Below are 13317 nucleotides of genomic sequence, written 5' to 3'. Positions count from 1 at the left end.
AACAGGTTCTCAGGCAATGTTAGCTGAATGGATGGATGGATGGATGGATGCATGGATGGATGGATGGATTCTTGAATTCCACTACATAGGGATGTTTAAATGACAGTTTGGAACTCGCATGGAGATTCTCCCTCTCACCTGGGCCATGTGCTTCTGTACTGAGGTGGGCACAGGGCCAGTTCAGAGAAGACCCTACTTAGCAAAAACTCATTGCACTCCCACAGGCAAAACCTGCAGGCCCCACAGGAGGCCTGGGACCTGACCAAGAGGGTTCCAGGTTCCCAAGGTTCTCGGCTCCAGGGAAAGCCCATACCCATCTCCCTGGGAGACATTATCACTAACTGAAAAGGAAACCAAGGGGCAAAAGGCACCCAAGTCTGAGAAGCAGAAACTGGACATGCCCACGTGGCACACAGGCAGCTTGCTGTAACCCTCTGCCAAAGCCAGCCCAGGTCCACCTCCTCCATGCAGCCTGCCCCCGACTGAGCCAGCCCTCCCAGGTCATCCTCTCTCCAGACCCAACAGCCTGTACCCACTCAGGAAGGAAAAACTTTGGAGTCAGACAACCTGGACTCAACTCCCAGCTGTGCCATGTACTGGATGGGTGATTTGGGCCGACCGTTTTCCTTTGCTGAGCCTCAGTTTCTCCCTCTGCAAAATGGAGATAATAATACCAACTTCACAAGACCATGGTGAGGACTGCATGAGATTATTTCCTAAAGAGTCCAGTCAGGGCTTGGCTCCAGAGAGGGTGGTGGTTTTGATCAGGGGACGGAATGAGCACTTGCCAAGCACTGGCTGCCAACCTGGGTGACTGGGGTCAGTGGGAGCAGACCCTGGAGGTCGTGGGGCGGAGAAGGGACTGGATTGTCCTCGGGAAACTCTTAGGTCTCTGCTTCTCTGGCCCAAGGGTCACAGGAAGGCAAAAGGCAGGAGGGAGAGAAAAGCTGCTAGAGCAATTGAGGCCAGGATTTATGAGGCCAGAATTTCAATGCAGCCAGCCCAGAGTGGGATCCAAGAAGAGCCATGATCCCAGTTCCCAGCTATTTGAAAACTGGAGACACCAAACAAGGAGAGGGATGAGTCAGCTGGGGTGAGGAGGGAAAGCCAGGACCAGAGCCATGGGGAGGCAGGGAAGGGAGAGGTGGGGGCAGGGACCCTGAGGTGGGCTCGGAAGCGGCCAGAGGCAGCTGGGAATTCCCAGCCCCACAACAAGAGAAGCATCTGTGGGGTCACCCAGGGCCACCTTTGAAGCCCTCCCCCTGCCCAGCCCAAGGCTACCTTCTCTCTCCTCCTCCCCCCCCCCACCCCCCAGCCTCCAACTGGGATAGGGGAGAGATATGGAAAGGATGCCAAATGTCAAAGATGAAACACCTGGCTGTGACCCACCCTAGTGGGGAGTGGGCACAGGGCTGGGCAATAGGGATAACGGGGCCTTTGTGCGCTCTCTTTCTCTTTAGTCCTGCTTTCTCTGAGAGCCCGCGAGTGCCAGATCAGTGCTGCCCAGCCCCACCAGCCTGGCAAGCTGGGCAAGGCCCTGCTGCCTCCAGTCTGGCCCAAGGGAGGACGGGGCTGGACGGGGCCTTGGGAAGCCCCGCTTCCTCTCGGCTGCTCCCCTTAAGATGCATGACCATCCTTTTGGCACCCATGGGAACCACTTGGCCACACGTCTCATTGCTCGGAGCCCACCAACTGCACACATCTGGGAAGGGGACAATGCGTCCAGGCTCCAGCCTTTCCCAGACCACACCCTGGGGTGTGCCCCCCCTCCTTCTCCTCCTCCAGGAAGGAGCGGATCTGGATGGAAGGGTGGACTCTGTCCTGCAGCTGTGGCCTCAGTGGGGGAAGGGGAGCTGTGACAGAACAGATGCGGTTACATCAGGGCTCCCAGACCACGCAAGAGCGAGCAGGGAAGATACCTTTACTTGACCACTCATTCAACAAGCATTTGCTGAGCAACCGCGGGAGGCCAGGCACTGGGGGGTCAATACCACACCAGCCTTGCCCTCAGCAGGAACAAGACTAATAAGGCAGCTACTGATTACCGAGCGCCTATCACAAGCCAGGCACTGAGCAAGGTGCACGCACCAGGTCACCTCACAACCACCTGGGAAACGGAAGTCATGATCCCCGTTTCACGGTGGCTCTGAGGCTCAGAGAGAGAAAGCATCTCTTCCAAGGTCACACAGCCCACTCGAGCAGAACCAAGATTTGAAGTCAGGGACCCTCGAGCTCACACCTTTCCCGTGACCACACTGCCCGGGGAAATGGACTCTGAGTCCAGTGAGAGAGCAGACAAGTGGAAGACAGCAGAGTAGGCATCCCGGCTTGTCCCACTTGTTGGCAGAGAGTGGCAGCTGGGAAGGACACCTCCCATGAGTCCAGGGGCCACGGGCAGCCCCTTCCCAATCCTCAACAAGGAGCCTCAGCCTTCTCGGCCTGCTGGCTTCCTAGAGGCCATTCATTATTCACTTGACAAATGTTCGCAGCACGCCTGCAATCTGTGGAGCACAAAGGAAACCGCAATCTGCAAAACTGATTCCTACCCTCATGGGGCTTCCATTCTAGATGGGAGGAAGACAGCCCACTCCAAATAAACATAGAAATGCATAAGCATGTACTCAGGCTGTGGGGTTGTGAGACAGTGTTTGTAGCTCCATAAATGCCCACTCAGCAAGATCCACCCCTCACCCCTGCCACAGGCCAGTGCCGCGGCCCCAGCATGAGTCAGGGAAGGGCTGCTGGCTGAAGAAGGCCAGGACCTGACCAACACTGCCCCCCAACCCCATGCCGTCCCCTCCGTCACCTGCCATTTTGATCTTCCTCCAGGTCTGCTCCTCCTGGAGTTTTCCAATCTCAGTGGTGGCTCCATCCTTCTGGATGCTCAAGCCAGAGATCACAGAGGCATCCCGGACTCCTCTCTTTCTGTCCCACCCAGCACCCAATCCTTCAGGAATTACAGTGGGCCCGATCTGCGAAATACATTCAAGATCCAACCACTTCTCCCCACCTCCATTGCTGGTCCTCATCCTCATCCTCTCTGGCCTGGATTATGCCTCCTTGCTCGTGCCCTTGACCCCATGTTCTCTTCTCCACACAGCATCAACAGCAAGACTGTTAAATGCCAGGCCCCTTCAACAACTTCTCCTCTCACTAGAATCGAATCCAAAGTCCTACCCAAGGCCAAGGCTCTGCTTGATCTCCCCTGGCCCACATCCTCACCATATCCCCTACCACGCCCCACCTCACTCAGGCTGCTCCAGACACAGAGGCCTCCTTGCCTTTCTGCAAACATGCCAAGCACACTCCCACCTCGGGGCCTTTGCACTAGCTGTTCCCTCTGCCTGGAACAGCCCTTCCCTAGATATCTGCAGGGCTCACACCCTCACTTCAGATCTTCTGTTCAAACGCTATCTTATCAGAGGCTTTTTCTGACCACGCCATTCCACTTCACTGCTCTCCATCCTCTTCCCTGCTGTATTTTTTCTTCCAAGTACTTATCACCACCTGACATATTTATTGTCTGTCTTCCTGCGCACTCCTTGAGCAGAGGAAATATGACTGTTTTTTGTTCTCTGCTGTAACCTCGGCACCTAGAACTTAGGAGCTGCTTGATAAATATTTGTTAAATGAATTTTAAGTTGAACACAACACACCTGTCGGGGACTTCAGTTTACAGAATATAGTTTACAGAATCACATACATCATTTGTTCATTTATTCATTCAACACACACTGCAAGCCTTTGTGCACCAGACAACCTCCTAAAATCTAGAACAACAGAGAAACGTGGTACCTTCCTCTGTGCCTAGGGCAAGGCTCTGGTCGGTGGCTGGGAGCTGGTCCAACAGGCATCTCAGGGGTGCCATGGATGTCCCCAGGGATGCTCTGAGGCCCTGAGCCCTGGCCCCAATGGGCAGCATGGAGAGGAGGGAAGGGTGGGTTCTGGGAAGGCCAAGATGTGACGGCCCCACATTCTCGGCCTCAAAGAGCCGCCTTGTTCACAGGGCTTTCATGCTGGTGCCCCCAGCCCAGTCACCCCCGGCAGCAGCCAGCCACTCCCCTCTCAAGGCCGCTATTGACATGGTCCCGCAAACCGGAGTTCCACACATACTTCTGGGTTTCAGTCAGCCAGCCTGGGCTCCGGGGCGGCTGGCCAGCCCCAGCAAGGCCCTGGGAGCAGGATGGGGGGGGGGGGCAGGGCCAAAGAGGCCAAGACCTGGGTTGTGGCCACATTCCAGCAGGCCCCGGACCCTCAGCCCAGCCTCCCACTTCCCGGCAGGAGCAAGATTGGGGTGGGAGAGGGGGGCGGGGTGCAGAGTGGACCCTGGAAGGAGGGGGCGGTGAGCTCAGCATCAGCAGATCCTTGGGCAACTGCTGTGAGACCAGGCCAGGGCCACCCCTCTCTTCCCCCAGCCTCATCCCTCACAACTGAGACTGCACTGGGGAGGCGGGGTGACAGGCCGGGCCGAGAAGCCCTTTCCTCAAGCCCACAGCTCTGGCCTCCAGGCAGCCTCTGAATCATTGCCCCAGATCTTTCCACAGTCTGGCAGGTCCCTCCCACCCTCCCTCCTGAGATTCCCCCATCACCGCCACCCAAGGACAGCAGCCCCGGAGCCTCAGCAGACTTATCCTAAACTTTAAGTCCCCAGGGAACAGCCGGGGGAACCCAGTGAGAGCTCCTGGCAGGGAGGCCGGACCCCAGCTGGGCAGGAGGACCTTAGCTGGGCAGCTCCTTCTTCCCCCTCCCACCAGCAGCTCGGCAGGGGCACGGGGCCCCTTAGTTCTCACCCGGCCCATGTGGGCCTTCAAGCCCCTGGGTTAACTCAACTGTCTACAAAGACTCAGAGGATATTTGAGGAGGAAAGTAAATAACAAATCTACAAATGATCGGGTAATCCCACAAATGACTGTTTAAGAGTTCACGCCTCTCCAGAAGGCCCCATGGTCACCCCCATGGTCACCAGCCTAGAGCTCCTGTCCCCACAGCCAGTCCCTGTATTCCCTGCCCAAGGCAACCCTGGTGCCACTCACTTTTATCAATATCAGTGACAAAAGCTCACTTCCACCGACTGCCTGCTCCAAGCAAGGAGAGCTTCATCGGGCTTTAAAACTCAGCTTGCTACACCACTGACCACGTGTGAATGTAAGTAACTGGGCAAGTTACCTAACCTCTCTGTGTCTCGGCTTCCTCAGCTTACAGAATGGGGACCATATAGTAGCTATAGCTTCATACAGTCAAAAAAATATATTTCTTAAGCACTTAGTACCTGCCAGGTCCTAGGGATACAGCAGATCACAGGAAGAGATAAGGCCCTGCTTTCATGGAGCTTAAATGGGGGGGGTGGGGGGATAAGAAACAAGTAAACAAATATATGTCAGAGAGTGACAAGGAGGAAAATAAAGCACTATAAGGGGACAGAGAGCTATGGACAGAATAGTCAGGGATCTAGTGGAAGTGAGGCAGTGGGTCATGAGGATATTTGGGGGACAAGCATTTCAGGCAGATGGAACAGTAGGTGCAAAGGCCCTAGGCTGGGAATGCATTCAAGAAACCAAGAGCAGTGTGGCTGGAGCAAACCAAGGGAGGGGGAAATTGGCAGGAGGCGAGATCTGAGAGGGAGTGGGGGAGGCCGGATCTTGTGGGGCCCGTGGACCGTATCACACCAGGGGCTTTGGTCTGAATGTGAACAATGTGGGGAGCACAAGGAGGTTCCAGGCAGGGGAACGATGCAGGGTAATGTGAGGACTCATTGAGAAACTTAGTACCTGGCACACCGTGGGTTCTCGATAAATGTGAATTTTCCATATTATGTTGTCAGCATCTGACCCCAGCACCCTATATACCTCCCTCCCCCTGATTCTGCTCACACAACTTCCAAGCCCTGAACCCAGTCACCTGTCATCCTCCTTCCAATCCCCTTCTGGGCTGAGCCTCAGACCCACAGGTCACAACTTGCCTGAGCTCAGACTGAGAACAGGCCCGGGCCAAGCCAGGCAGGGGCCATGACTCCCCAGACACGAGGAGCTCGGCTAAGGGACGTGGCGGGGAAGGAGGGGTGCTCCATCTGCCCCTTGCAGCCTCTGTCTCCCTCTGCGGGCCAGCCACCCCACCTCTGGGTACACCCAGGACATACTCAGAAGTGGTCCCAGTGACAGGTCCGGAACAAAGGGGGCAGTGTGGGAGAACAGGGCAGTCAGTGTTGTCCAGGGGAGGGCTGAGATAATGACTGGGGGGGCAGCCAGGAAGGGGAGGCTCCTTCAGTTCCTGCCCAACAGCCTCCCCAGTTAGGAGTCCCAGCCGAGGCAGGAAACAGGTATCTCAGTGACTTCCCTCCTCAGTTCTGGAAAACACTGTAATCACCGTGGCCCCTCAAGATTCCTGTCTTCTGGCAGGGCTGGCCCCAAGAAAGGAAGGGCTAAGGCCCCAGCAGGAAGAAAAGGGGTCAGGAGGCCAAGGCAGGCCCTGACTCACCCAGGCCGGCCCTCTCCCCAGCAGGCCTCCCCACCTCCTCTGACCTGGAATCACTCCCACACTTAATCACAGACCACTGTTTCCTGCAGTCCTGCCTCCCTAAGGACCACCTGATCGTCCTCTTGTGTCCCACCCTCCCCCACTCACCCCTGGCTGCTGGCCTCCGACCAGAGGGCAGAAGAGATAAAGTGCTGCAGGCAAGGAGGGGCCCATGGCTTGGGGCATAGGAATTGAACCCGATCTCATTCAAGGCTCATAATAAACTTCTCACCCCCATTTTACAGATGAGGAAACTGAGGCCCAGGGAGAGAAACATGCCCCAGGTCAGACCACTGCTAAATGGCAGAGCTGGGATTCCAACTCAGGTCCATTAAACTCCAGACGCCAAGCTCTTTCCAGTCCACCACCAGTAGCTTGGGGTGGGAGAAAGAGTGCATACCGTGGTGTGGTACCAAGGAGGGCTGTAATCCCACAGGATCGGAGCTGCCTGTGTACCCCCCACCCCAACGCAGTCTGAATCACGGCCCGCCAGCCTGTGAGCTCTGGGAAAGCACAGACAAGGCCTATCGTTGCTCACCAGCACAGCACCTAGCATGGTGGCTGGTGCACAGTAGGTACTTGGCAAATATTGTCCAAATGAATGAACTGCTGTATTCCCAGGAACCGTCTGGAATGCTGCTCAATGAATATTTTTGTTGAATGACCAAATAAATGAGATGATCAGCTGCAGTCAGGAAGTTTCAGGGGGAATTCCTAATGCATACAGTAAACAGCCCCACCACCACCACCACCCCACCTCCGCCAAAGCCCATTCCACCAGGAGTCTCTCATCAAGGGGCAGAGCACTGGGGGAAGGTTAGGAAAGGAAGAAGGGAGGCGCTGCTAATGACATCCCACACGCTGCTTGGTGGGTTGAAGGCACCATGGACTTTGGTTAAGATAAAAATCAGCTTCGGGAGCTGCAAGTTCAGATCCAGATCGGGTTGCAGTTGGATGGATCCTGCCAGACAGACTTGCCAGTGGAGAGTTGGGGAGGAGAGGTGCTGAGTGGGTGGGGCAAGGGGGGACAAGGGGGTTGGGGGCTTAATGAATGCCTCAGGAGGGCAGAGGTGAGAGGGAGCCGGCAAGGCAAGGACAGGGAGTCGGTGGTGGTGCCTCAATCACTAGGTAAACACTGACCCAGTTAGAAAAGTCCTTCTCTTGGCTTCAAGAACAGCAGGGTAGTGGCAGGGTCCACCCAGGACCACCTCAAACGGTGGGGGTAGCTCCATGGCTCATCACGATGGCCCGGCCCAGATCCCCAGATGTGCCTCCACCCACATCTCCCACTAGCTCCGTGCCCACTGACCCTGCCCCGCTGTCCAGGAGTTCACTCAGGTCCTCAGGCTTCTCTAGGCTGAGTGCCTCTAGGAAGGCCACAGGATTGCAGCCCCAAGAATTCTTTGCCTCCAAATGGGCCAATCCAAGCCCATATCAGGGACCTGGGCCATAGAGGCAGCCCTGCACCTGGCAGACCTGGGCAGAGTAAAGCTGGGGAAATGCAGGTTCACAAGTGTCCACTGAACAACAGGTCCCCAAAAGTCACCTTCATGGGTACTCCATCCAATTTTCCGAACCACCCTGCAGCTCTGTGCTCTGAGGCTATGCATCCTAAGTTCTGTCTACACAGGCACAGGCAGGGCTGGCTTCAGAGAGGTTAACTAGCTTGCCTGAGGTCACACAGCTATTCAGTGAAGGGCAGTGATTCAACTCCTGGGCTTACAACTCCCCATGGGTGTCCCACCCAAGCCTCAGTCTGTCCCAAAAGGTGGGTTAATTGCTTCTGCTGGGTTAGATCTCGAGGAGATAGTCGCTGTAAAGTTCCAGTGAGGACTGATAGGGTCCCCATTACCACTGAGTGTTCCTTCTGCCAAGTTGGCACAGAAAGGGGTGTCTCGGTCTTGCCAAGTTCCCACCCTGCTGGAAGTTTCTCCGCCTGGTCCCCAGGAATGGCAGGCCAGGCCATGCCCAGCGTGAAACGGAGACTCGGCAACGTGGCCGGGCGACCCACGAGCAACCACGCGGGCCAGCCCCGGCCGCAGCCCCACACAGGCGGCCCCGAGCACCCCCCGGGTCGGCCCCATGGTACAGGGTGGCGCCGGCTGGAGTCGGCTCGGGGTCCCTGGCGGGCGCCGCCGTCCCGGGCTGGAATCCCGGTCACGCAGCATCGGGCGTCCCAGCCAAGTTGGCGGGCGCGGCAAGCTGGGCCCCGGGCACCACCCGCCCTCCTCTCCGCTCCGCTCCGCTCACTCACCGCGAGCAGCCGCCCAAGCAGCAGCAGCAGCAGCGCCGGCAGCAGCGCGCCCGCCGCCCGCCGCCCCATGGCCTGGCCTGCTCCGTTCGCTCACTCGCTCGCTCGGCGCCCGCCCGACTGGGTCCCGGGGACGGCTCGGTCCGCTCCCCGCCACCCCCGCTCCGCCCTCGCCCCACCCCCCGCGCCCGGCGGCCCCGCCCTCGGAGGGCCAGGCCCCGCCCCCCGGACCGCCCCCAGACCGCCGGCTCCGCTTGCCCCAGCCCGCCCCGCAGCCCACTGGGCCTTTGTCTGGGCCCCCAGCCCCCTCCCCGTGGACCGAGGCCCAGCCCGGCTTCCCGCTAAACCCGGCCTGGAGTATATGGAATGGGACGGGGGCCGGAGCCCAGGGGTCCAGGGCCCTGCGCGCGGGCCCCCTCCCTCCGCCACGCGCACCTCTCCCAGCGCACGCACCCGTGCCACGCGCCCCTGCCAACTTTCAGACTTGTAAAACAGCTCTCGCACCCTCTCACATTCCACAGCTTGTGATTCCACACGCAGGCAACTTTCCCTGACCCTCCAGAACTCCTTCACGTGCGCACACAGGACACTCACCAGCGCATTCACCCACACTCCTGCCGACTTTGACTCAGAACACTTTCACACTCACAACTTCCCTGCACTAAACATACTCACACTCAACCCGTGAACTCTTCGCACACCTTCACGCTCTGCACTCAGCTTCCATATATGAACACTTTATCTCTTCACAACTTTTACAGATTCTGCAGATGACACGGCAGACACAACTTTCACACTCAGCCACACATTCAGAGTCACCTTTTTTACACACAGACTCACGTAAATCCCAACACGATGTGAATCATAAGGACGTATTTTCACACAAATTCCTCATAGGCACTCAGTTCACACACAGTCCCACGTAATTTCACACATGCATACCAGCTTGGGTTTTTTATCTTTCCTCACACACAAATCACAGTACTTATGATGGGCACTCAGGACTCACTGGGCTGAATCCCCATCCCCCTCCCCAGCACCATCAGCACCATTTTCTACATAAATCACTCACAGACCAACTTTGACTCACAAAAATCACACTCCCAGAGTCAGAGACACACCACACACACCCAGGCCCAGACAGACAGACCCACCAAAGCCCCAGTCGCAGATGCTTGGGCGGTAAATCACGGCCCCAGAAGATCCGCTTCTGACACAGACCCTGGCAGCACACACGACCCAGCCAGGGGGGGCCTCTGCGCCCCTCAGGACTCCTTTTCGGCCTGAAAATTTCCAGGGCAGCCCCCAGGCTGATAGGTGGAGAGAAAACTGGCGTGTGTGTGTGTGTGTGTGTGTGTGTGTGTGTGTGTGTACGTGTGTTTCACGAAACTTTGAGAAAAACCTTTTGAGTAATGATGGAGGGAAGAGAATAAAAACTGAAGTTTCCATTGTTTCCTCTGAGAGTTGCTAGGTTGCAGGGACTCAGGGCTGGTTTTGCAGCCAGGAGTGAGGTGAGCTGTGGACAGAAGGAAATGCCCAGCTAACTGGGTGGCTCCGGAAGGTCTGTTCCCTGCGATAGGAGCCTGTGGGCTCCCTGGCACCTGGGGGATTGAGAAAATGCTGATATCCTGACCCCCAACCCAGCCAGAAGCCCTGTCTCCAAAACATCCTCTGCCTTGTGGGGCAAGTTGCTGAGGAACCAGATCCAAGCATTGGTAGGGCTCTGGCCAACTCGCTGGCCCCAACCCAGACATCAGGCTGAATAAGTTTCATCTCTGCTCCAGACGGGGAGGTGGGGGGGCACGGAGGAGGGATACCCAGGCCCAGCCCTCAGTGAGCCCCCGACCTGTTGGGGGAAGGACTTAGTCCTGTCCTCCTGGGGCTCTCAGTCTGATGGCGAATCCCAGCTCCACCACCTACCAGCTGTACAATGTTGAGCAAATTATTCCACCTCTCTCTGTCTCAGTTTTCCTCATCTAGAAAATGAGAATAATGCAAACACCTTCCTCAGACTATTGTTATGTGGATTAGAATGAATTAATATATTAAAAAAGTAACAACAGTCCCAGGAGCACATGGTAACACTAAATAAGTGGTAGCCATTTCTCTTATTACTATTTCTGGATGTGCTCATGAATTAATATATTAAAAAAATAACAGTCCCAGGAGCACATGGTAACACTAAATAAGTGGTAGCCATTTCTCTTATTACTATTTCTGGATGTGCTCATGAATTAATATATCAAAAATAACAGTCCCAGGAGCACATAGTAACACTAAATAAGTGGTAGCCATTTCTCTTATTACTATTTCTGGGTGTGCTCCCAGTCTGAAGAGGGAGACACAACCCTGTCCTCTGGGAGCTCCCATTTAATGAAGAAGCAGCCTCTGCACCCAATGTGTTGTCCCCAGTCTGGTGATAAGACACGGCTCGCACCCCAAGGGTCTCCAGTCTGATGTGGGAACGTGGCCTTGCACTTGGGAACTCCCCGTCTGATGAGGAAGGCTTCAAAAGCTCCGCCGACTCCAGGGTTGGCCAGTGGCCAGCCCTGGTGGCGGAATTTTTCCAAGGCCTTGCCTGTCCCTGGAGGGTCAGCATCTGTGACGAATCTCACTTAGTGTGCTGCCTCAGTGTCTGCTTCTCACCTTGGGCCCTTTAAGTCCTAAAGCTTTGGCTACTTGGATGATTTGCTCATGAGAAAAGGGGGAAGGGGAACAAGGAACCCTTTGTAGATGTTTGGTCAAGACTAAACCAGAGCTATAAGTCTTGCTTCCTAAAAGAGGTTGGGGAAAAAGAGTGCTGGCTGACTGGGGACTAGATGGAGCTGGGCCGACGTGGAGGGCAGGAAAATATGCCCCATCTAGAGAGTCTTCCAGAATAATTCCACCCCACCCCTGCAGATTGGTCATCCACCTATTTATTCTGCATCCTCTCCCTCCCTACTAAGGGATTTTGCTGGGCCTGTTCAATTTTGCAGTCCTTGATATCTTTAGTAAATGCTCTCAAGTTGCTTTATCTAGGGCCTGGCTATCTCCTCATGTGGCTTGGAAGAGGAGCAGAGGAAGGGCCATCTGGGTTTTCCTGAGCCTCAGAAGGCACCTATAATCACATTGTATGTACTCATAACTCAGGGTGCTTGTCACACCCTTTGGGAAAGAAACAACTCAAGCACGCACAAGGTTCCTTAAGTAAGGAGGGACTATAAGAGTTTGGGTAGGCAGAAACAGCCAAACAACCCGGCTTCTGAGAAACAGGAGCTGGGGGGCTTCTGGAACTGGCAGTATAGGTTTGTGGCTCACCTGTCTGCCACCCCCAAATTGAGAGGACTCACTTCTCACTCCCACTTCAAGTCTTTTTCTCTGCTTCAGAACTTCTGCTCTCTCTCTTCTTACTAGTGTTCCTTTCATTTACTTATTCAGGGCTGAAGTGGATGGTTGGGCAGGTCGTTCACTGAACAAGGGTGTTCAGCTGTACTAGTTTGCTAATGCTGCTAGAATGCAAAATACCAGAGAAGGATTGGCTTTTATAAAAGGGGGTTTATTTGGTTTCACAGTTACAGTCTTAAGGCCATAAAGTGTCCAAGGTAACACATCAGCAATCGAGTACCTTCCCTGGAGGATGGCCAGTGGTGTCCGGGAAACCTCTGTTAGCTGGGAAGGCATGTGGCTGGCGTCTGCACCAAAGTTCTGGTTTCAAAATTGCTTTCTCCCAGGACGTTCCTCTCTAGGCTGCAGTTCCTCAAAAATGTCACTCTTAGTTACACTTGGGGTGTTTGTCCTCTCTCAGCTTCTCTGGAGCAAGAGTCTGCTTTCAACGGCCATCTTCAAACTGTCTCTCATCTGCAGCTCCTGTGCTTTCTTCAAAGTGTCGCTCTTGGCTGTAGCTCCTCTTCAAAACATCACTCACAGCTGCACTGAGTTCCCTTTGCCCGTCAGCTCATTTACATGGCTCCACTGATCAAGGCCCACCCTAAATGGGTGGGGCCACGCCTCCATGGAAATAGCCAATCAGAGTCATCACCCACAGCTGGGTGGGGTGCATCTCCAAAGAAACACTCAAAGAAATCTAATCAAAACTAATAAAGCCCGCCCACACAAGAACACATCGAAGATAATGGTGTTTGGGGGACACAATACATTTAAACTGGCACAACAGCCAAGTGAACCAGTAGGAGCTATGATGTGCCCTGTTGTGGGGCTTCACCTGCCCAGAGGGGGTTCCTTTTGCTAACATGCACAAAGACACTATATAGGTTAGCTGTGGCCTTGTGTTCACTCAGTAATGGAAGTAAGCACCTACTATGCACAAGGAGTTTCAAGGCTGCTGAGGGCAAACAGATACTGGTGGAGTAAGGCTATATCCTTAGGTGGGAATGTGGAACATGAAATTGGTGTAAAAGGAAGTTGGGATGGAGGGGAGGGAACAAAAAGATGGTGCTGGAGAAGAGGAAGAAGAAGAGAGAGGAGACAGTTCTAAGCAGACAGTGAAAGTTCCCGTGTAGGGGGGAACCCCCATAAGACCCAGCAAAGTCCAGCCCTACCCCCCTCCTCCC

The 13317-nt window shown here is 55.2% G+C and overlaps 1 protein-coding gene across 1 annotated transcript in view; it reads right to left on the bottom strand.

Annotated features, from left to right (window-relative positions):
• Positions 1 to 8897, bottom strand: part of HSPG2 (heparan sulfate proteoglycan 2) — a 99015-nt gene extending 90118 nt beyond the window's left edge. Inside the window, 1 exon segment of the mRNA XM_037828248.1 lies at positions 8768 to 8897. Coding sequence (XP_037684176.1) covers positions 8768 to 8836 — 69 coding nt within the window. The 5' untranslated portion in view covers positions 8837 to 8897.
• Positions 8898 to 13317: the final 4420 nt, after the last annotated feature.

The sequence above is a fragment of the Choloepus didactylus genome, chromosome 2 (genome assembly GCF_015220235.1).
Source record: "Choloepus didactylus isolate mChoDid1 chromosome 2, mChoDid1.pri, whole genome shotgun sequence".
Classification (NCBI taxonomy): Eukaryota; Metazoa; Chordata; class Mammalia; order Pilosa; family Megalonychidae; genus Choloepus; species Choloepus didactylus.
The sequence above is the reverse complement of the archived record's forward strand: the minus strand, read 5'-3'. Positions and strand labels throughout refer to the sequence as shown.